Source organism: Bufo gargarizans, chromosome 2 (genome assembly GCF_014858855.1).
Source record: "Bufo gargarizans isolate SCDJY-AF-19 chromosome 2, ASM1485885v1, whole genome shotgun sequence".
Taxonomy (NCBI): Eukaryota; Metazoa; Chordata; class Amphibia; order Anura; family Bufonidae; genus Bufo; species Bufo gargarizans.
Genome location: NC_058081.1, coordinates 79,270,834 through 79,296,150, shown reverse-complemented (window position 1 = coordinate 79,296,150; position 25,317 = coordinate 79,270,834). Strand labels below are relative to the sequence as shown.

The window sequence follows — 25,317 nt, the reverse complement described above, 5'->3', positions numbered from 1 at the left end:
GTGTCTGGGGGTATAGCCCGAGGAGGAGGAGCTTCGTTTTTGCATAGGGTCCCTCATAGTAATACCTCTAAGCTATACCCATGGTCTGTGTCCCCCAATGGAATGTACGAGAAATATTCCTTTTTGATAATTTTGTATTTAGTCTTTTTGGAGATGAAGTGACAAAAAAAAAAAAAAAAAAGGACTGATCCACCATTTTGATTTTTCCCCGTTCACTGCATGGAATAAATACATTTAGATTTTAGTAGTATTGTCATTTTGTGCACAACAATGACAATTATCTTTATTTATTTTTTATTTTGTTTATTTTTACTATTGGGAAAGGGGTCGATTTGAATTTTTTTAACTTTAGTTATAGTTTTTAAAACTTTTTTTTACTTTTTTTCCAATTATTTTAAGTCCCCCTAGAGGAATGTTAAATGCAATCATCTGCAATTGCAGCCAATAGGAGATTGACTGTGTTCCTATGGAGCCCTGTAGATCCCAGTATATTATACATGAATACTACTAAAGGTCTTTAGTTAGTGAAATTCCTTCCATTAGTAACGGTGTGCTCTGTAGCGCACTGGTAGGGTGTCAGGCTCCCATACAGAAGGTCATGAGTCTGAGACCCAGAGTAACCATTTAAATGTAGAGAATGCTAATAGTGTGTCTATATATCCACATACAGAGTCAGCCAGGGAACTACAAAGCAGCACAGGGACTTCCAAAAGCAACCAATAGTATAACAAGGCTGGCTGGCTGTGGCTGCCTGATATGATAGAGTATAACACATCACTATCGGTCCACTGCATATAAAAGGCAATCAGCCCACAGGGAAAATTCACGCTGAGGTACATTGCCAATCTGCCCCTGGTTGGAGAAGGGGATACATATGGGAGTTTCAGATAAAAGTTGGCTGAGTATATATTTGTTGACCATCCTGTCTCCCCAGTCTTCCACTTGCTCCCCAAAATCCATAAAAACATATTCCCGCCACCTATGAGACCAACTGAGGCAGGCATCGGATCTTTTGGCAAGTGACTGCCAGAATGGGTTGACCAATCTGCAGCCGTTAGTCTGCACCTATATAAGGGACACAAAGCATGCCTTTGGTATTATGGATGATATCTTCCTTTCTGGGATTCGCGTCCCCACCCATCCCTTGGTTGAACTTGATGGGACTTATGTCTTTTTTTTTTTTACTGTATGAACGATGTAACCATATATTTTGAGCAATGTAGTAGGGCAACATGTGATGTTCCGTTTTACTCCTCAATACTGTATGATGGGTTTAATTTGTTATAAACATATGGACCAATATAGTCCTTACAGTCCCGAATTAAAACTTTTTATACATGTCTTCCCAATTTCTACTCCCAACATGATTTTTTAACCTCTAATGGCCATTTTTATTTGCAGATGAAGGGGACCTCGATGGGGGAAAAATGTTGCCTTCATTAAAAAAATAAATGACATGGCCTGTTGGGAAGCATCATATATGTTTTTGCCATTTCACACTTACATTTCATCCGTGGTATGGCTAAGCCACTTCACTGATGACTTATTGGTCATATGGAAGGACATAGAAGCCACCTTTTGGGATTTTGTGACTTAACAACAATTGTATGAATGTAAATTTCATTGCAAATTTTGCCGACGTTCCTATCCCATTTGTAGTTATACAATTAAAAGGGAGTAACAATAAAGGACAAGTTCATCCGATACAGGACATTCGGAAAAGAGACAGCAGACAATTCCATCCTTTAGCCAAGTTCATGTCACCCTAGATATATTCTAAATAATAAGCCTTCTTGGTATTGGGCGCCATTAAAAAGGAACTGCACCTCAAATGTTTTTTTATTTTTTTCCAGGGAGTCGCAAGCTTTGCATGACAGGTTAAAAGCCAGCTCCCTAGTGATGACTTGATAAAAGACAAAATATATAATGTATTTTCACCTACATGGCAGGAGCTGTGTTGCCCCGCTTGCCACAGTCACCAATTTATATGGAGGTACCACCCTCGCCCACCTGTGTATCAGACTTAACTGTAGTATAGGCATTTTATCATGAAACAGGAAGCAGAGGATGAAAAGACCCTATGAGTATTCTGGCTATAATATTATACAGAACTGAGCGTGATCTCCACTCCACAGGCTGAAATCCTGTACAGATCTAATACTTCCCATCACAAAAATGGCATCACTAATAAATGCAATTCTTCCCGCAAAAAAAAAAAAAACAAGCTCTCATATGGCTACAACAGCAAAGAAACGAAAAAGGTAATCACCAAAAATAATCGAGAAAAGTCGATAACCTCCTTAAATTCAAAATAATCTATTTTTTTTTTTGCTAAATCACCGAGCCCTACCTGGCAGCTATAAAAATGTGGTCATAATAAATAGTAGACGTGTCCTGCACTAGAAGTGCGCTAGAAGAATATATAAACAGGCTTATCATGTCCCGTAAAGGGACTCCTCAGCGCCTACCTCCTTGTACATGAAACCTCTGATTTGTAAAGCGCTGAGGACTATGGCGGCTCTATATAAAGATTATTATTATAGGTGATAGAATATAGGAACATTTTCACTGTTACCAATTATAGCAAAACTCAGTTAAACTAGCATATGGTGTGTAACCCAGAACTAGATGGAGAGACTCCTTAGCTTAAATAAAAAAATAAAGCGCAATGTGATACCAATATATTTCACCGGAATCTGATCTGTGGGGTCCGACACCAGGGACCCCCGCCGATCAGCTGTTTGAGAAGGCTGTGTCATCAGTCACATGGCCTAGGCACAGCTAATTCCCATTGAAGTGAATCGGCCTGAACTGCGATGCCAATGTATCCAATATACAGCTCCTCAAACAGCTGATAGTCAGAGATCCCGGGTGTCGTACCCTCCCTGATCAGATATTGATGACCTATCCTGAGGATTACCAAGCAACCTTCCCCCCCGTTGCTATCTGGTAATCTAAAGTACATCCACACAGGTTATCTGACAATACAAATTTTGCTGCGAAAAGAGTGTAAATGCTGCAGAGTTTGCGCAGATATCAACCTCTGCCGTGCAAAAGGGTGAAATTGTAGCCTAAACTCACATGATGCACATTTAACATGGGCACTGCTTCTGAAGTTATGTGTGGATTCCACTGCCCAAAATTTCCACAGAAAGTGGATATTTTATTTTTTTAAATCTTATCTACTTTACTGCTACTGTAAACGCTGTGGATTTTCAGCATGCAATTCCACTGCGGAAAATCTGCAGCTTATATATTCCACGCGTGGCCATACCCTTAGTCTCAGTGCCATAAGTGACAACTGTTGTATTTCTTGTAAATAACTTCTAGGATATTACAGCCTCCTAAATCCTGGCATAATAAATCTCGTACTCAATTCCCAGAGGATCAAGTACTTACCTCTTTATATTTATGGAGCAGAAGCGCTGAAACAATGTGGGAAGACATTACCGCTGTACAAGACACGGCAGCTGAAAGACAGAAAGGCAGAGAGCGGAGGGTTATATGGCAAATGCTACAAGGACTTCCCGAACAATCAATTGTTTCAGTGAGTAAAGGTGGATTTACACGGCCCGATTGTCAGGCAGATTATCGGGAACCAAGGTTCCACCGAGCGTTCGTTCCGGACAATCTGCCCGTCAAAATGTGCCGCCGATCACCCGTTGAATGAGCGAAACACTCGTTCATCGTGTGATCCCGTCATTCTTACAGGCACCTAAATTATTGGGTGCCCAACAACATTGTCTGATAGGGACCCGCACCTACATTGAAAAACAGAGCGCCGCAAGTGGTGGAGGGAGCAGTGCGGAAATAGCCAAGCCAGCACTTGGCTATTTTCAGTGGCCCCATAGAAATGAAGGGAGTGGTGGCCACTCATGTGCGGTGCGCTTCCATTCACTACTATGGGGAGAGCGCTTGGTGGTGGCCAGACCGGAGTCCTCCAGCCACCACTTTGCGGGGCTCTGTTCCAGATATAGGTGCAGGTCCTAGCGGTGGGACGCGCACCTATAAAACAATGGGGAGCATATCCTAGCGATAAGAAATGACAAGATGAGACCTAGTAAGGACTACAAAGATCTCTTCCACTTTGTTGCTACTTTAATAAGATGCACATTTTTCACCCCAGGAATCCAGATGTAACTGCCCCATGTGAAAATGCTTTCTGACACCCCGCACTCATCAGCTGTTCTGAACTACACAGCGCCATCTACGTTCTGCTCCCTTAAAGTGAACTAAAGAACAAGTGATTGACAGGGGTGTGGGGTGTTGGAGCCCCACTGAACAGAAATTAATGAATGACTGGCCGCATGGATGATGTGTCCCCAAGCAGCACGTGATCTTGCTACTGGTCACCGCCTGTACTGGTGCATGTGAACCCATCTGTGCAGAAGTTGATAGGTGGGGACCGGACGACCAGAGAAAATATTTTGGGAGCGAGAACGGAGTGACATGGAGTCTGCGCCAAAATTCCAGCAGCTTGAACCGCAGTGTGAAAGTCCCTTTGAAGGCAGGGCTCCAGATGGTGACCAAAATGGTCGCCAATGCGACTTAGAATTTACAAATGGCGACAAGACTTTTTGGTCTTGTCGCCATTTGTGACTAGACCCGCCGCAGCTCTGCAGTTGAATACAGCGGCGGGCACAGGAGCTGATAGTTCTCTGCCCCGCCGCCGATGTTCTTCTCAGCAGCGCAGAGGAGAAGGAGTCTCTCCCTCCCCCCTGTGCTGCCGCCGCCAATAAGGAGAGAGACAGGAGGAGGAGGGGCTGTGGTCACTGCACCACCAATGAAGATAACTGACCTGTTAATACAAATACAGGAGGCGGGTGCCGGAATCACATAGCCAGCACCCGACCTCTATGACAGGGAGCTGCGATCCGCTGCAGTTAACTCCTCAGGTACCGCACCTGAGGGGTTAACTGCCGCTGATCGCAGCTCCCTGTCATAGAGGTCGGGTGCTGGCTATGTGATTCCGGCACCCGCCTCCTGTATTTGTATTAACAGGTCAGTTATCTTCATTGGTGGTGCAGTGACCACAGCCCCTCCCCTCCTCCTCCCGTCTCTCTCCTCATTGGCGGCGGCAGCACAGGGGGGACCCTCCTGAAGATGGATCGGGTGCACAGAGCTCTGGGGAAGCCGCGCAATTCAGACTTGCCAAGGGATATAATCCTCAAATTCCTTCATCCGGAGACAAGAGATAAAGTTTTATCAGCTGACAGAGGTCTCTCCGCTTTACCGGGGCTACCTACTTAAGTCCACCTGTATGCGGACTTAGCCCCATCTACACTCCGCTGGAGGCGGGAGATGAGGCTGGTTACTCAGGCCCTACAGAAGGCGCAAATCAGGTACAGATGAGGTTTCCCTTTTAACTTAACTTTTCAACTCAATTCCCGACCCCATACGGTCCACTCACTACAACGGGCCGGGATACAATGCGACCTGCAAACTCCATCAATTTCCACGCCGCTACCACAACGGCCGACGAGAGTATGGACTAAAGTTACTCCAGCCTCTACCGGTTCGAGCAGACCGAGGTTCACCTGACAAATAAATAAATTTAAATAATGCGCCATATCCAGCACTTTGTTGAGGACGTTTACCTTTCTCAGGTCCTGTTCTATGTGGGTCTCTTAATATACGACCTAGAAATTTGCATAAGGCTGTATTATTTTCTTATAGGGTATCGGCGATGCGCATTTTCATGCTGACCCTAACCCTGGGTTTATGTGGAAGGATATTGTTTCGCCGCGGTGTGGCTGACTTTACTTCCATATCTGCCAACCAAACATGTTATAAGTTATGGGCTTCACAGCTCTTTTTGTTTTTCTATGTTAGTTTTTGTCCTTTTTACGTTGTTCTATTCTATTGATTTATTCTTAGAGGCATTGCATATGTACACGATTTGGAAAACTGTGATGATTTAGATTATTGAGCGGGGGGGCGTGTCTGGGTGCAGATGACGTTGGACGTCTTCCTAAAATCGGTTTTACCCCCTAAATCTACACGATGTGTAAAATCTTAACTCATAATGTGAGGGGATTCAATTCCCCTAGGAAGAGGAAAACAGCCTTTGCTATATACCTTAAACATACGCCCGACGTCATCTGTCTACAGGAGACCCATTTCACTCCTACTTCCCATCCAAAATACTTCCACCCGCAGTATACAAGATACTATTCATCCACCTTCACTTCAAAGTGTAGAGGAGTGATCACCCTGCTGAGGAATTCCTTCCCTCTAATTGTCATCCACTCGCATATTGATCCAGAAGGGAGGTTTGTTATTCTGGTGGGGACCTGCAGAGGGGAAGTTGTGTTTGGTTAATACTTACTCCCCCACTGAAGGCCCCATTTCATTTCTGGAGAGCATGGGTAGAATAATTGAGACGCTCTCTTACCAAAAAATAATTTGGTGTGGAGACTTCAATCTAGTTCTCCATCCTGTGCTAGATCGTTCAGCTCCACAATCCACCCCACGCCCCAAAGCCCAGACAAGCAGGATTTATCAAGTCCTACAGTCCCTCTTCCTAGCTGATACGTGGAGGGAATATAACGGCCCACAAAGGAGCTATACGTACTACTCCCCTGCGCATCAGATTTACTCTCGTATAGATTTGATTTTAGCGTCCACATCCATTCTTCCCAGTTTGTCTTACTCCAGGCACGTAGTCTCTTCCTGGTCAGACCATGATATGGTCATTTCGGATTTTACATTACCCCACCAAAACTACACCAGACCATCCTGGAGACTGAATGAATCCATCCTGACCCAACCTGCGTTACTCACTCAATTGCAGGAGGATATCTCACACTTCTTTACCGATAATGCCTCCCCTGAAACTGAACCTATGATGCTATGGTTAACACATTTGTTAGAGGCAAACTGAAGACTCAAGTTAACCTTGAATCAAAATTGAATAAACTAGTATGGGCACACCAGAGATCCCCATCATTATATCTCCTAAAAGCCATTAAAGATGTGAAACAGCAACTGGACAGGATCCTTCTATTACAGATATGCTAATAAGCCAGAAAAATTTCTAGCTAGCCAGCATAAAACGAAACAAAAGATTAACCAAGTATTTCAAATACGTACTCGATCAGATCAAGTTACCTCCCACCCAGATTCCATCTACAAAACGTTCCACAAGTACTATGAGCAACTCTACACCGTCCCTAGAGGGGAACTCTGATTCTCAGATTGAGAACTTTATATTATCAATAAGATTACCCATATTAACTCCAGAGTCACAGTCAGAATTGTGTAAACCAATCTCGGCAGAAGAAGTGACACATGCAATTAAGTCCCTCAAATTAGGAAAAGCTCCAGGCCCAGATGGATACTCCGCCCTCTACAATAAAAAACTGTCCCCCATACTTACCCCCCATATTACTAACCTCTGCAATCAGTTAATGCAGGGATCCACACCCCCTGAGGAATTTCTCAGTGCTACAATCACGGTTATTCCCAAACCTAATAAAGATCCCTTGCTCACATCCAACTATAGGCCAATCTCACTACTGAACATAGACAACAAACTCTTTACCTCAATACTAGCAAATAGACTCAACAAGTTTCTCCCAGACCTTATCCACAAAGATCAGGTGGGTTTTATCCCGGGTAGAGAGGCACCTGACAACATTAGGAAGATCATGAATATCATACAGTCCTCTAATACAAGCAAGACCTCATTGGCTCTCCTGGCACTGGATATTGAGAAGGCTTTTGATACTGTCACCTGGCCTTATCTCTATAAAGTCCTCACCGCAATGGGCATTAAGGGCCCCTTTCTTATGGCTATCCAAGCACTATATTCCAAACCAAAAGCTAGTCTTAAACTCCCTACCACACTGGCCCACCCTATCCCGATTGGGAGGGGAACGAGGCAGGGTTGCCCACTCTGCCCAGCTTTGTTTGCCCTAGCCATTGAACTAGCAATCCACATACGATCTCATAGTGACATTAAAGGATTATCAATTGGAAAAACTGAATATAAACTAAGTCTTTTTGCTGACGACTTATTATTATCAATCACCAACCCCATCATCTCTTTCCCCTCCCTTCTAAAACTCCTGGACTCCTTTTCCAAGGCCTGAGGCCTAATAATCAACCATTCCAAGTCTGAAATGTTGTTATGTAACACTCCGGAAGCAACAAAAACATTATTACTGCAAAAATTCCCCTTTCAATATAAACCACAGCACATCTCTTACCTAGGAGTTTCATTACTGGGTGTCCTTGATGCTACATATAAAATAAATTACTTGCCAATATATCGTAAGATACGTCAGGATTTGTTATCTTGGCAAAAGCTTCAGGTATCTTAGGTGGGGAGGATTAACATTACTAGGATGGTGATACTTCCGAGACTATTACATCTGTTTAGAGCCCTCCCAGTCCCAGCCTCCATACTAGACTTAAAATCTCTTCAAAGGGATGTACTTAGGTTTATTTGGGCACATAAGCGTCAACGTATCTCCAAAATAACCATGTGCAGGCATAAATCATTAGGGGGGTTATCTGTCCCAGACTTTGTGAAGTATTATAAGGCAGCTAGATTAGCTCAAATGTTCTTGACTCACCTAGACCCAAAGTTATATCCTCTATGGATCGAGATGGAGACTTCTATTTCCCCTTGTTCTTGGAGAGCCTTAATCTGGAATGAGGGTACTGTTCCACACTCCATACGCTCTAACTTCCTGTTGTCATATTACTCATTGATTCTCTGGAGATCGGTCAGATTTAAGCATACTCTCCAATCCAGGCCGTTCCCTCTAACGTACCTTATAGGGAACCCCAAATTCTTCCCAGGTCTCCAACGTCACAATGTCACATGATGGTTAAACAACCGACTCTGCACATTATATAGGTTTCTGACTAGAGGCAAATTGATCTCAACCATAGATTTCAAGGATAGCCACTCCTCTCCTGTTGGGGAATACCTTAATATGAATCAAGTGTTCTCTTTCCTGAGGTCTTTACAAACGCCTGATCAAAATATTACATTTACCCTGTTTGAGCGATCAATTACTTACTCCTTATATACACAGGGATTATTGTCTCAAATCTATGGATCTCTATGTTCCTTTCCTGAAGGAGATAAGCTGCCCTATATGAAGGCCTGGGAGGAGGACATACAACAAGAATCCCCACCCTCCAAATGGTATCAGAGATCCCAAACTCTCACAAAAGGATCCTGGCAGGTCACATTAGCTGAAACTTCAATTAAAATACTGCACAGAACATATATGGTACCTGCCAGACTCCATCGTATCTATCCAGAGATTTCTCCCAACTGCTTCAGAGGTTGTGAGGAAGAGGGATCTATGCTTCACATTTGGTGGTCTTGTCCAGTTGTTAGACGTTTATGGGCCCAGACAACTTCTTTGCTTTCAACAGTATTGAAATGTAATTTTCCTATGACGCTACCTTTATGTTTACTAGGTGACCAACCCCACCGGCTAACTTATGCCAAATTCAAGCTATCCCAATACATACTGATGGCTGCCAGAATTCACATTGCTTTTAAATGGCGCACTAATTCACTCAGCTTCCAAACAGTACTAGACAGAGTTAACAAAATTCTCCAATGCGAGAAGATGTCAGCTATCCGTACTGACACATTTAACACATTCAAAAAGTATGGGAGCCTTGGTTGTCCTCCTCTTATGCCTCAGACATGCGTTACAGTATCTCTTTGTGATTTATATACCATCATTTTTTTGGTATGACAGGCCTCTTTTTGCTCAATGTAACTTCCCCATATGTTCGATGGATTGTCACTGCTATTCTGAATGCATAATGAACTGTGAACAAATATGTATATACCTCTGAGATCTATTTTTGCTTTATGTAATTCTTTTTGAGAAACACCTTTGTAAGTGTTCTTGCTTACTTATGCCTAAAAACCAAATAAATACTTTTTGAAACTAAAACTGCAAGTGCCAGCGTAAAGACCCCACCTATTGGGGCAACAGCATCCATTGGCAGCATAAAATGAGACGGAGATCCACTTGAGAGGGAATGTAGATACATTCACCCCACCTAGGACCAGTGTGAGGTTTCCACCTATAGAAGGAGAGGAGCGGTAGAAGCTACAGCATACAGAGCCAGTGCCGAAACATGGAATGGAACAGAAGGCAATGTGGTAGAAACCACAGAACCATATCCAGTGCAAATGCAAGGAGTGAGGAAGAAAGCAACGCGGGTGCCACCATAGCTTGGAGGGTGAACGTAAACCATAAGCCTGAGAAGGAAACCACTCAGTGGTAGACAAGGCATTCAGGGCTAAGGCAAATTCTCCACCTGAAAATGGGGCCAGACAGGAGTAGACACAGGAACTAGTGCTGTTGCAATACTCCACCTGAGGAGTGGGTCATACCGTAGAAGCCATAGTATCCAGTGTAAACACCTGATGAGGAGACCATACAGTAGGAGCAATGGTATGTAGTACTAACACAAATACTCCACCTGAGGGGGAGGCTGTTCAGTAGGAGCCATGGTATGGAGTGCTAACACATATCCTCCACCTGAGAAGAAGACCATACAGATAGTAACCAGCAAAACTAGGGCTAGCGCAATACCTGAGAAGGCCATACACTAGTAGCCGTGATATGTAGCGCTAGCGTTATTACTCCACCTGAGAAGGGGTCTATACCGTAGTAGCGACAAAAGCCAAAGCCAGGGTAGATACACCACTTAGGAAGGAAGCCCTACAGTAGTAGCTACGATCTCTAGTGGTAGTGTAAATACTCCACCTGCGGAATGGCATGGAGTGGTAGCCTAAATACGCCACCTGAAAAGGGGGAGAGCTAGAAAGTGGATACAGTATTCAGAGGTAGTGTAATACTCAATTCGCTTGGTAGTAACCACAGAATTCCCTTCTAGGGCAGATACACCACCTATTGAAGGTGTCGAGTATCATGACCAGCCATGTAGAGTGGAGTCCCACCGGGACTTAAAGCGGTGTTGTGGAGATACACCCTGGGAGGACAGATACTGCCATGTTGGCGCTCAAAACCAACAAACAAAAATTAAGAGGATAAAGTGGTAGTAGCTGCAGTATCCAGTGGTTGAGCCCGTATTACGCTTGTGAAGGAGGACCGGGTAATAGTAGGTACCGTCTCTTGGCATACTCCAGCCGTGGAAGTGGAGGAATATGACAGGAAATATAGTATTTGGTGCTGTGGCGTAGTAGACAGAGTATCCAATGGTGGTGAAATTACCTCACTTCGTATAATTACTGTACTTGTGGGAGTAGGTAACGCAGAATATACTATCCAGTGATAGAGCAATTATTCCGCCTATGGAGGGGGGGGGGTAATGCGACAGGCTGTACAGTATCCAGTGGTAGCATGATTACGTCGCCTACGGAGGGGGGTAATGCAACAGGCTGTACAGTATGCAGTGGTAGTGCGATTACGCCGCCTAAGAGAGGGAGCAATGTGCGGCAACCAGTGGTAATTACTCCACCCGAGGAGGAGGAAACACGACAGGATGTACGGTATACATGTATAGTGCAATTACTCAGTCTATGGATGGAAGGCCATATGACAGGATGCATGGTATATATTGGTAGTGGCATTACTCCGTCTATGGGAGGAGGGGAATATGACCGTATATACAGTAAATAGCGGTAGCGCAATTACTCTACCTATGGAAGGGGGAACGCGACAGGATGTACAGTAGCCAGTAGTGCAAATACTCAGCCTGTGAAAAGGAGTAACGCAACAGTATGTACTATATCCATACAAAAAAGAGTTAGAGAGGCTCACCCACCTGTAGGTGTGGATAGGTTCTCTTGTCGCGTGTTGACCCACCCAGTCAAAGGATATAAAGAATAGTTTAAAATAAAATGTAGCGGCAGGCACTCAACCTGTGGTACCATACAGTAAAGATATGGAGGTGTAGATTAAAACTCCAATTTATTTGTAAAATCTAGAACCAGACAGATACTCAATAAAAAGGACACATAAAAATGTACATAGATGCCACTTCATAAAATAAATCTAAGAACTTGCACACAGAATCGCATCTGTTAAAATGGCAAACCAGCATGTAGGTCCAGATGTAAATATTTCGTCCAAAATGGCCCCCTATGGATAGTTACCGTTGGAATTTGGCCTATAAATGACGGCTATTGGGGCCTCCCAATCTATAGCCTCCTGGGTTTAGTATAGTTATTGTCTGAGGTAAGTAACTGGTTGAGATGGCGAATAATGTTGTCCTCAGTTCATTAGGCTGCAATCGGCAATGATGTATCGTTCTGACAGCTGAATAGCTATTCTGTTTGCATTTGATACTAAGTATTAGCTTAATCTCATGGGCGGCAGATCTATGCGCTGATAAAATGGATAATATTCATATTGCAGAATATAATTTGCCTGTTTTTCTTATGGTTAGTAGAGTGCATATGTTCGTGTATACATAGGTTGGTAGCTGTATAGTAAATAACTTGTTTGGCAGCCCGTACCTCCGCTACCACGTGGCGTCCCACGGAGCGGTCAGTACCCGACTTGTTTTACCTCCCTCCTGCAGATGACTCCGGCCGTGATGTTTCGCCGTCCAGATATACTGGCTGCAACGTTCCAACTACAATACCTCGCATGGTCCTGGAGATGTCAGCTCGACGTTCCACGTGATCAGGTATGTTGGTTTCCGGCTATGCGGTCGGGTCCTAGGTATCGAAGGTAGTGTAAAAGTTCATATAAGAGAAGCGCTTCTACTTATTAGATGCCGAGGCACTTGATTTTATCCATGGATGTTGAGAGTAGGTCCTGGAATATGGGAATCAAACCATACGCGTTTCGAAGTGTATACTCACTCCTTCAACAGTGGCCCAGTTTGAGAGCTGCACGGAGTGAGTATACACATCGAAACGCGTATGGTTTGATCCCCATATTCCAGGACCTACGGGTCCCCTGTGCAGCGGGGAGCAGGGGCCCGGCTCTCACATGAGAGCCACGGCCCTGCTCTAACAGCCCGGACCAGCAGGAGTGCCGATCTAACACTTTACATGCCGCGGGCAATGGCGCCCGCCGCATGTAAATTGCTGACAGAGTGGGCGGACTCCCTCTGTCTCCCATCGGCAGCCCGCGAATGCGATTGCGGGGTGCCAATGTGTGTGAAGGCTGGCTGGGGTCTCATGTAGGCCCCAGACCAGTCTTTAGTAATTTCCAGCAGGCTGCACCTCCCTGACGCAGCCTGCTTGTCAATGTCAGAATAGCACTGATATTAAAATGCAATGCACTATAGGGATAATGCATTGCATTTAAAAATCAATCAGAATGTTGTTTGGTATAGTCCCCTTGTGGGACTATTAAGTGGTAAATAAAAATAAAAAAAAGTTTAAAAAGAAATAAAAATTATTCAATAAAAAAATCACATTTAAAAAAATTACGCTTTTTTTCCATTTAAATTAAGCTTTTCAATAAAAAAATAAATCTCCCCCATATGTTTGGTATTGCCAGGTCCGTAACGACCCGGACTGCATAAATATCCTGTAAATTATCCCCCACGGTGAACGCCGTCAAAAATAAAAACAAAAATAGACAGAATTGCTAATTTATTCTTAGTTGCCACTGAAAAAACGTAATAACGTGTGATCAAAAAGCACCATTTACGCCAAAATTATACCAATGAAAAATACAAGTCGTCCTGCAAAAATCAAACCCTCACATAGAAAGAACTCCATAGAAAGAAAAATAAAAAAGTTATAGGTCTTGGAAAGTGGCAATGCAAACAAATTTTTATCTTTTTTTTTAAAAAAAGACGTTTTATTGCAAAAAACTAGTAGAACAGAAAAAATTTAACGATATGTATTTGGTATCACTGTAATCGTACTGACCCAGAGAATAAAGACATTATGTTATTTATACCGAAAAATGAATGCCGTAAAATTTATAACGTAAAAACGCAGTGGCAGTATTTCTGTTTTTACCATCTCACTCCTAGAAAGAGTTTATAAAAGGTAATCAGAAAGTTATGTGTACCCCAAAATGGTGCCATTAAAAACTACAACTTGTCCCGCAAAAAACAGCCCTCGTAAAGCTATATAGACGGAAAAATAAAAAAGTTATAGCTCTTGGAACACAACGATAAAAAAAGGAAGAAAAACGCTTGGTCACTAAGGCCCAAAACAGGCTGGTCACTAAGGGGTTAAGCGTGTTACCTCTACTACATCTGTATTTATCAGGCATTCTAGTAATAAGATACGCTATTCACTGACCTAGAATGGCGAACAAAAAGCACAAAAGCGGAACTGACATAACACGGATCGACTGATGTGTCTCAATAAAGATATTTACATTATTACGGTGTATTTACTAGGATAGGACAAAAGGCCAAGAGAGTATCCTGTCTGCAAGACAAGCAACATCATTGGCACAAGGTCACCTATCTCCTTGTGAAAAGTGCCAGCCTTTGTAATACTGCTGCAGCCCCCTCTTTATTGTTCTGGGCTGCCGTCATCTCACAATGGATCACTTCAGCTGTATACGCAAATCACCAACATATCAAAGTGCTCAAAAGCCTCCCAGACAAAAGGAGTGAGGGAGATGAAGCAATTTACATTAATGAAGAGAGAAGAAATGAGAATAAATCCATCTGCTGCTCGCCTACGACATGATGTGGGGAGGAGCGAACGATGGGGGTGAGAGTCCACAGCACTGTGGCTGCTTGGAAATGAAGCAAGCCTAAAAACTGTATTACACAGCCCGATGTGCCAGGCGATTGTCGTGAGCGATGCGTTCCCTCCCGGCAATCGCCTGCTCGCTAGCTATTACATACATCGATGTCCTCCGCAGCATAGGGAGGAACAATCGCTATGATATCGCTCGTCTCGTCCCCATACTGTACAGTGGTCTGTCAGCGGCAGATCATGATTAGACACCACAATCTGCCACCCACAAACGATATTTTTTTTACATTTCAAAAGATTTGGATTGCACAATGATCATCGGGCTATCGGCAGCAGTATTACACTGCCAGATGATCGCTGAACGCTCATTAGCGATTATCTGCCGAAAAATCAGGCAGTGTAATACAGGCTTAACTCCATCACTAAGTTCAGAGATGCTCAACCTGCAGCCCCCCAGCTGTTGCAAAACCACAACTCCCAGCATGCCCTAGTAGCTATAAGCTGTCCAGGCACACTAAGAGTTGTAGTTTTGCAACAGCTGGAGGGCCACAGGTTCTATCCCCTAGCAGTTTGCAATGGAAGTGATGTGAAGAACCCAAAATCAAACTGACTCAAGAGGAAAGTGCTGGGTCTAGGAGAACAACGTGTGAATCAGCACTACACATTAAAGGGGTTTTCCGAGGCTTTTCTTCTGATGAACTATTCTCTGGATAGGTCATCGGTATCTGATCGGTGGGCTTCCGGTACCTGGGACCCCCACCAATCAGCTGTTTGAGAAGTCACCGGTGCTCGCAGCAGATCTTCAGCTTTCTTTCTGCTCACTAAGCACAGCGCCATCACATGGCCTAAGCAAAGCCGCAAAAAGGCCACGGCACTACTGCGAGTGTTGGTGCCTTTTCAAACTGATGATCGGCAGGGGACCTGAGTGTCAGACCCCCACTGATCAGATACTGATGCCCATATCAATGCCATCAACACATGTCAAATTAAAAAAGGCATCCAAGTATGACTGGTGATGCGGGACGCCATTATGATTGCATGTGGACAAATGGTGCAGCACTTACTGATACCTGGGACATACTTTTCATTGCTGGTGATATATATGTGACAACAGGAATCTGAATGGTGACCTGTTCACGTTGGAGACTATTCAGACAACAGTCCTTCATGATGGCTTGATAAAGGCCCGAAACGTCACTATGCAACAATTGTTTTACTGAAGGTTTGAATAAATCATACTTTTTATGGGAGTTCCGGTGCCTTGAAATATTTCTACCTGGATACAGTATATGGGAGGCCGTCAAAGTTAAGTACGGATTGGGACAAGACTGCATGGTGTAAGTTAACAAAGACATGTGGATACAGTTCTCTTCACAATGTATGGGAGGAAGGAGGGAAGTGAAGGAAGGGTTGCAAGGACCTGCATCTACAAGACATTTACTAAATGTCTGTAATGGGAATACTCCAATTTTTGGTCACAACAGCCGTTGACCCCTTCACCAGACATTATATAAAGGAGACCTAGGTCACAGCCCCTAAATCAAGTACCCCCAACATAACAGTGTTAGTACAGTGCAAGTACCCCCCTGGAGACACAAGGCACAGGCTGAGGACTTAGTATCTAGACATCACGCATCCTGCATGAGCTCACCCACCACATGATAGTGTGGTATAGCTTTTCAAAATAGGTGGTAGAGATGAGTGAATCGGTTCTACCGATTCAGAATTTGTACCAATTAAACAAAATTCTGATTCTAACGAACCCCAATTTCTCGAGACTCATTTCCGGAGACAAGAAGGGAGAGAGAGGAGAGGGGGAGGAAGACAAGAGAGACCTAGGAGATCAGAGAGTGTCATACAGTCATGTGAAAAAATTAGGACACCCTTTGAAAGCATGTGGTTTTTTGTAACATTTTTAATAAAAGGTTATTTCATCTCCGTTTCAACAATACAGAGAGATTAAAGTAATCCAACTAAACAAAGAAAACTGAAGAAAAGTCTTTTCAAGATCTTCTGTAAATGTCATTCTACAAAAATGCCTATTCTAACTGAGGAAAAAGATAGGACACCCTCACATGTATTCCCTCTTAAATTGGCTCAGATCTCACACAGGTATATCACACCAGGTGCACATAATTAGTAGATCGTTACTCTGCATGTTGAATGAGGCTTGCCCTATTTAAACCTCAGACATTTAGTTTGGTGTGCTCCTGACTGTTGAAGTGAGAGTGAGCACCATGGTGAGAGCAAAAGAGCTGTCAGAGGACTTCAGAAAAAAGATTGTAGCAGCCTATGAGTCTGGGAAGGGATTTAAAAAGATCTCAAAAGATTTTGAAATCAGCCATTCCACTGTCCGGAAGATAGTCTACAAGTGGAGGGCTTTCAAAACAACTGCCAACATGCCCAGGACTGGTCGCCCCAGCAAGTTCACCCCAAGAGCAGACCGCAAGATGCTAAAAGAGGTCTCCAAAAACCCTAAAGTGTCATCTCGAGAACTACAGCAGGCTCTGGCTACTGTTGATGTAGAAGTACATGCCTCTACAATCAGAAAGAGACTGTACAAGTTTAACTTGCATGGGAGGTGTGCAAGGAGGAAACCTTTGCTTTCCAAGAGAAACATCGAGGCCAGACTGACATTTGCCAGAGATAAAGTTGACAAAGACCAGGACTTCTGGAATAATGTTCTTTGGACAGATGAGTCCAAAATTGAATTATTTGGACACAACAGCAGAGGACATGTTTGGCGTAAACCAAACACAGCATTCCAAGAAAAGAACCTCATACCAACTGTGAAGCATGGAGGTGGAAGTGTCATGGTTTGGGGCTGCTTTGCTGCAGCAGGACCTGGTCAGCTCACCATCATAGAATCCACGATGAATTCTACTGTGTATCAGAAGGTGCTTGAAGAACATGTGAGACCATCAGTTAGAAAATTAAAGCTGAAGCGGAACTGGACCATGCAACATGACAATGACCCAAAACATACTAGTAAATCAACCAAAGATTGGCTGAAAAAGAAGAAATGGAGAGTCCTGGAATGGCCAAGTCAAAGTCCAGATTTGAATCCCATTGAGATGCTGTGGGGTGACTTGAAAAGGGCTGTACGTGCAAGAAACCCCTCAAACATCTCACAGCTGAAAAAGTTCTGCATTGAGGAGTGGGGTAAAATTTCCTCAGACCGATGTCGAAGACTGGTAGATGGCTACAAGAACCGTCTCACTGCAGTTATTTCAGCCAAAGGAGGTAACACTCGCTATTAGGGGCAAGGGTGTCCTATCTTTTTCCTCAGTTAGAATAGGCATTTTTGTAGAATGACATTTACAGAAGATCTTGAAAAGACTTTTCTTCAGTTTTCTTTGTTTAGTTGGATTACTTTAATCTCTCTGTATTGTTGAAACGGAGATGAAATAACCTTTTATTAAAAATGTTACAAAAAACCACATGCTTTCAAAGGGTGTCCTAATTTTTTCACATGACTGTATATACATTTTTTGAGAAACTGGAGCATATTTGATTTTAATAGAATGGATTCAGACCTATTGAAATTTTGGGAAAATGTGTAGAGTCGGACAGGAAACGACACTCGCTCATCTCTACTAGGCAGAATTATAAAGAGATTACCCAGCTATAACAAAATCACACTACCTCTCAATGAATGCAGCAGGAATCCATCAACTAAGGCTTCCTCTCGTTCATCAGGTGCTTCCAGATTACTTTCCAGTGCCATCTCATCAAACATGCTATTCCTGCACAAGAAACAAAGAAGGAAGAAGAATAGGAACTTATTGGCAGGGCAAGACATAGAGAAGCAAACGGTGCCTCCACAAACACACTAACAGTGCATGCAGGGAACCCTGGCACTGGTAGAGGAGAGTGGCAGCTAGTAGACAATCTTCATTGGCGACGGTGTAACTGGAAAAACTCGATTTTTGTATAACTTACCAGTAAAATCTCTTTCTCGCTCTTCCTTGGGGGACACAGGAGACCTTGGGTATAGCTCAGCTCCCTAGGAGGCGTGACACTAAGTGAAAACTGTTAAGCCCCTCCTCCACAGTGGGAAGCGGGGCATTCCCCCCACTCTGCCTTTTTCTCCCCACGGTTCTGTCTTTCTCCAGTCCGGCCTGGACCTGGGACTCTGTTACTTGAAGTGTCAAGTGTCGGCGCTGTCCTTCCTCTTCCAGCATCCCCTGGTCCTCCTGGGCCTGTCGAGACCTGCTTCCACGGAGTGGATCTTTGGTTCCTCTGTACCGTTCCGGTACCGCCCTGGGAACTACATACTGAGCTCTCGGCGCTCCAATCTTTCCCTTGGAGCCGTTACAGAAGTTCCCCCTACTCCTTCTGTCCTGTACAGTTGTGTTTCTGTTGCCATCGTGTCTCTGACTGGTGTCGGAATGGCGGCCCTTCTTGTTCCAAGCCTTCTGTCCTTTTCCAGGACAGGGCTGTTTCTCCATCCCGTCCCTTTCTTCCTTCTGAAGGTGGTATCTGCCTTCATCTCAACGAGGCTATCGTCCTCCCCTTTCCGTCTCCGGGAACAGACTCTTCACCAATTGGACGTTGTTTGGGCCTTGTAGTTCTACTTGGAGATCTCCGACTCTTGTCGGCGTTCGGTCTCTTGTGTTTCCAGGAGGTCCGCGCAACGGTTTGACGGTGCCCAGGGTGGCTTTCCTCTTCTTCATCAGAATGGCTATTTTGAGGTTACCGCACCAAGGGCAGGGGTCTGCCTTTGGTCTCACCATTCATTTCACCAGAGCGGTCGTGCCTCCTGGGCCAGAGGCATTGGGCTTCGGCCATGCAATTGTGCATGGCGGCGATTGGGCTTCATTGCACGCCTTACCAAGTTCTACAGGGTGCATACTCGGGCTTCGGTGGATGCTGCCTTAGGCCGCCTGGGTTTGCAGGTGGCGGTTCCTTGATGCCTTCGGGTGCTTTGCCTTGGAGCTGTGGTCCCTCCCCTCTTGGACTGCTTTCGAACGTCCCAAGGTCTCCTGTGTCCCCCAAGGAAAATGGGCGAGAAAACGAGATTTTTGTATAACTTACCAGTAAAATCTCTTTCTCGCTCTTCCTTGGGGGACACAGCACCCACCCATTCATTGTTTTATTCTACACGGTTTCCGGATTTGGTTTACCCCGTTGGGTACTTGGCTTCTTGGTTCCACTGGTTGGACATTACCTTTTCTCACTACTTGGACACGCAACTGGCAGTCTCTCTCTCCAGGCTGAGGGTATAGCTGTGGAGGAGGGGCTTAACAGTTTTCACTTAGTGTCACGCCTCCTAGGGAGCTGAGCTACACCCAAGGTCTCCTGTGTCCCCCAAGGAAAATGGGCGAGAAATTGTGCTGCATTACATTTGTAGAACATCAGGTTCATATCCATAAAATGGTTATCTCATCTGGACAATGATGATATAGACATCAGTACAACCAACCAGAAGTTCATAGCAGGAGTCTAAAGGTGAGATCACACATTAGAAGTATGTCAGCCAAACTCAGAGATTTCAGGGGGGACCTGCCATCCATCTACAGTGTATGGTGGTATACTAAATCTACTCCGATGACAGAAGGATTGGAAACACAAGATTTCAACTCGCCCAATCCATTTGTTTTCATGAGGCCGCTGATAATAGTGTCTGGCAGCAGTTTATTCCCCCGTCTATAGAGAAAACATGTATGTTTGGCTAAACACGCATCTGCATGGGACGGAGTCAGAAGCAATAGCAGATGACTGAATGATCATTTGGCCAACAGATATCTAAATGTAGAGCCATCTATATGGGGCTGCGTCTAGGCCACAAGACCAATGGTTGTGATGTCCCTGGCCTAGGGTAAGCAATGAGAAGGCCACTGCACTCCCAGGAGTGCTGGGGCCTTCTCAAACACCTTAACGGCAGGGGTCCGGAGTGTAGGACCCCCACTGATCACATGCTGATGACCCATCCAGAGGATAGTTCATCAGCTACAAAGAGTCGGATAACCCCTTTAAATGCTGCTCTGATATTTTGGCCTGCCAAAAGCAAAGCTCACATAGCAGAAAATATTTGTTGCCGAATATGTGCTTTGTCTGTGTTCAGGAATATCTTAAATGACATTGACTCTGGTCCACCGCTCAGCGTTTAGAAGGTTTGAAAACAATGCCATTTTTTCCTTTTCATTTGTGAAACAGAGACCACAGCCCACACAATTCTCCTGTTCCCATTTATCCAAGATATAGTATTTTTCTTCATTATTTCAGACAGTATTTTCTAAAGTATAGTCCCAGGCGGTGATATAAATATACTGGGTAGGTAGAATGAGACATTCTCCTTCTGACAGCTGAAATGCGATTTCTTTTTATCTTACTAGTGTTTTTATTTTATCACTTACACACATTTCACACACTACAGAGGATACTGACATTTTTGCAACTGCTTTATTAAGAAATTGTAAAGATTTAGGCAATGCTTACATACTGTACAGTTAAGAAGTTATTCTCATTGCTATGATATGCCATCACTTATGATTGGTGGAGATCTGCCCTCTGCCGGCGCATACAGCAGAGGCCCGGCTATCAGGGACTGCCGGACCCCTGCAGTGATCGGGCGTGCACCGGTCTGGTGCCCGTCTGATCACTATGACGTAATAGTAGATCAAAATGCGGCAAGTCACTTGCCGCCATGACATACTATTACGTCCTATGTCGGGAAGAGGTTAAAGGCGGTGTACACCTTTGCAGTAAAACATTTTTATGATTGCATTTAAGTTATTTTTGGCTAAAAATCATATTTTCAATTGGCCTTTATTAAAAATATTTTGTGCCGTTCATCACAAAGGGTTAACTGTTTTTCTAACTGTGTGACTGGTACTTTCACTTTGTTCTGGTTATCTAATTACCCTTATTTTGTAACTACTCAGAAGTCATAAACACTTATTTAATCAATATTCTTATCAGTAAGATAAGGATTGAGCTTTATTGAGTGTTTATAATGTCATAGAGCAGAGATAAGGAGTCAGTCTGCTCCTCAGATGACGGAAATGACAAACAAATCTACCAGTAGCGCATGTCAGCTCTGTACAGAAAAAAAGGATTCCTTATTGTTAATAAAGACCAATTGAAAAAAAGATTTTTAGCTCAAAATAAGTATAATGCAATAATAAAATATAAAAAAAATGCCCCCAAACGGTGTACATAGCCTTTAAAAGTGTTCATAGAGATCCATTAATAACATGGAGGCCAAAAGATTGTCCTTTTGACTGGCTGTCTAATGATAGCTGGGCACCTGCTCTAACAGCCAGGATGAGAGAAACTGCTGTCCTAGCCATTTACCCCTTTGATGTTTCAGTCAATACCGATCACGGTATCTAAGTGGTTTCAGAGGGAGGCGCTTTCTGTGTCACTCATCGCTCTCCCCCATCCCCTGCAAATCAGACTGCTGGGGGCCTATGCCTTTACATGGCCCCCTGGAATATAATGAAGGCCAAAACAGCGTAATATGGAAACAAAGGATCGCAAGTCAAAGTCCCCTTGTGGGACTAAGTGACAAACTTAATTAAGGGGTCACTGTGCTTTCACAAAACTTTTGATATGTTACAGAGACATAACAAAAGTTTTAAATGTTTCTACAGAACAAGGGGAGAGAATTGCTTGCTCGTCGCATTCTCTCTCTCCTCACTCTAGAGATCAGTGGGGGTCTCAGCGCTCAGACCCCCACCGATCAAAATTTTTGATGTCACTATAACATATCAAAAGTTTTCTGAAAGCATAGTAACCCTTTAAATAAAGTTTTATAAAAAAAAATCTAAAAATCCACAGCTTAAAAAAAAAAAAAAAAACATTTTAAATACATTTTCTTTTTAAAATGTTGCTGCTCAGCACATCTGTTTTCAGCCCAGGAAGCAGAAACTAACCTTGTGAAGGGTGCCTTCAGGCCCACTGGAGGAGAAACTTTATTTTCTTGACAGCAGAAGATAATGGCAAGCCTAATCCAATGGGCAATAGATGTTTTACTGGCTGCTAGCCCTTATTTTTGCCTTGGTATTGCAAAAGGAGATATTTGCAGAACACTGGGATGAAGTCCAGAACGTTGATGGTGAAGACTGGGAATTATTGACAAAGTCCAGATAGCCTCAGTAGAAGGGAAAACCAGGCCCTCTTTGGCCAGTATGGAGCAATCATTATCACTTGGGCTTTCTCCAAAATTTCCTTAAAGACAATGCAATACAGAAGTGCCCTGGGCGAAAGCAGAGAATGAGCGTCTACAGGGGAGAGAGAATTTGAAAGTCGCCCATTTTCTCTGGTGGCAAACAGATACGGTTATCTGAAGAAATATATCCATGTTTACAGTCCAATTTCCTTCTTTGAGGGTCTGTCTGCTGAGATGGTCAGCAAGCAAGTTGTCGTTTCCCCTGAGGTGGAGTGCTAAAATGGAATTTACATGTTTCTCCCCAGGCAAACATTCACTGCTGCAAGGTTTCTGCTTCTTGTGCTACCCTGGCGGTTCAGATAAGCTGTGATAACTGTGGTCAAATTGATTGAAAGGAATTTTATGTGGCAGTCGAAAATAAAGACTTCAGATTTACTAGCACCTGAAAGACAGCTGTCAATTCACAAATTGTTGAAGCCTGATGTAACTCCCCATCCCAGGTACCCTGGACTACAAATTGGGAGATATGGGCTCTCCAACCCTTGCTTCTTGCATCAGTGGTGATGACTATTTGATTTTCCTGCCACCCCTTTACCTACTGAAGGTGCTTCTTGATCAACCACTAGCTGAGGGAATTTTTCACCAAAGAAGGGAGTTTTGTCTATTTGTCCAGAGAGGACAGTTTTTTTGTCCCAAGTAGACAACAGAAAGGATTGAAGAGTTCTCAAATGAACCTGTGCCCATTGAAGTTATAACATTTTTTTTTACAAACAAAGAACATCCCAATTTCCCCCCTTCGAGAAAACGCAGGAATTCTAAAGATGCTCTTGATCAGTAGTAGTCCAGAAAGTCCGCTTTACCAAAGCGTTCGATGGAAGATCTTGCTTCGTCTCTCGCCCTCACCACCTCCATTAGGAATACATCAAATGAATGGAAACCTGAGTACCTTATTAGCATTAATAACGCAAAGTCGTCATTGTAGGTGGCTCCTCCAAAAAGGCCTGTTATCTCTACTAAGGTAGATATCAAACAGAGTTCCAGTCCCACCAATGGCACAGGAGTAAAATCCAGCCTCAATTGCAGATTACACTAGGCCCGAATGATATCTCTAGAGTTCCCGGGAAGCCATCACTCCAAGATGCACATTTCTTCTCAAATTTAAAGATTGCACCCCTCTTCCTGCATATTCCTTTTTCAAGGTTAACCAGTCAGTTAATTTTGGCTATATATTTGCTTCTGCTGGGACTACTGCCTGTGTTGGGCAATTTATATTCGTGCCATATATAACATCTTGGCTACTGCTAATTTATCAGGCTTGGTGACTGGCAGATCCTCGACATATCCTGGCACACATACAAAGGGAGTCAAATCAAATGTAACAGCATATAAAGAAAGGATATGTACTATAGAGCAGAGCCCGATCACAGCATATCAGCCCCCTTCCCCCTACACTGAGGACATTTAGAATCCAATCTAGTTGATGTCCATAGACCAAATGCCTCATAATGACCTTTATCGAAACTGTTTTGAGTCTGTGAAAAAACCTTAAAAAAAAGGTCAAATAATAAGAGTCTAGGAGAGCCATGAAGAAGATGTTTTGCTGACTAGGTAATAGATAACACTTTTCCTTGTTTACCAGCCGTCCTAAAGAGGAAAGGGTCTGAATGGCCACTTGGAGCTGATGAGAAACAATCAGGGTTGAGGGTATTAGGTAATCTTTCAAGTAAAGCACCACTAGGATACCCTTTAGATGGCGATACCCTGAGATATCCACAATGATTTTTGTAAATGTCAGCTGAACAGTGCGGCTTGAAAAATAAAATTACACAGATCTTTCCCCATGAAGTAAGCGATCCTCAAATATTTTTGGAAGATTTTGTAGATGGGAACTTGTCACCATAAAACAGTCTTGAATCAACAGATTTACTGTGGATCTGATGGTTTCCATTTTGAACTTTTTGTAATAAATTAACTTGTTGAGGGACCTGATGTTGACAAACGCTCTGAATGAACCATTCAGTTTTTTTACAAGAAAAAGTGGAGGGTAAAAGCCCTGTTCCTGCTGAACTAGAGGAATGGAGCAAACTACTTGTTTTTATAGGAGAGCAGAATGCTACTTGACTGATCCTTTGGGGAAGACAACGGTTGATCATTAATCTGTTGGCACGGTTTGAAATTGTATATGATATCTTGATTAAATGGTGTTTAAGGAAATGGATTCCCAGTCATGGTGGAATAACCTGAGCCTGCCCCCAATGGACCCATGGCGTCATTTCAAGTTTTTGGTGGTATTATCATCATTGAAAAGAAATGCCTTCCCTTTTAATTTGGAAAACTGCCATTTCCCAGAAGATTCCCTTGTCTTCTGATCTGTTTCACCCCTGGTTGCAAAAGGTTAGTCTTTGATGAAAATAACTAGATTCTGAGGGAAAACCTTTTTTCTTATCCGATGCTTTTTCTAGGATGTCATCTAAAACAGTGCCAAAAAGTCTGTGGTCACACAGGATAAAACATAGACTTTTTGAACCAGTGTCACCAGCCACAATGCTTTTTGATAATCTTAAAA

The 25,317-nt window shown here is 43.5% G+C and overlaps 1 protein-coding gene across 1 annotated transcript in view; it reads right to left on the bottom strand.

Moving 5' to 3' along the window:
• The window catches only part of GPAT2 (glycerol-3-phosphate acyltransferase 2, mitochondrial), a 189,234-nt gene that overhangs the window by 25,810 nt on the left and 138,107 nt on the right, over window positions 1–25,317 (bottom strand). The window contains exons 15-16 of the mRNA XM_044277008.1: window positions 18,281–18,381; window positions 3,400–3,470 (exon numbers count right to left, since the gene is read on the bottom strand). Coding sequence (XP_044132943.1) covers window positions 3,400–3,470; window positions 18,281–18,381 — 172 coding nt within the window. The remainder of the gene's footprint in view (window positions 1–3,399; window positions 3,471–18,280; window positions 18,382–25,317) is intronic.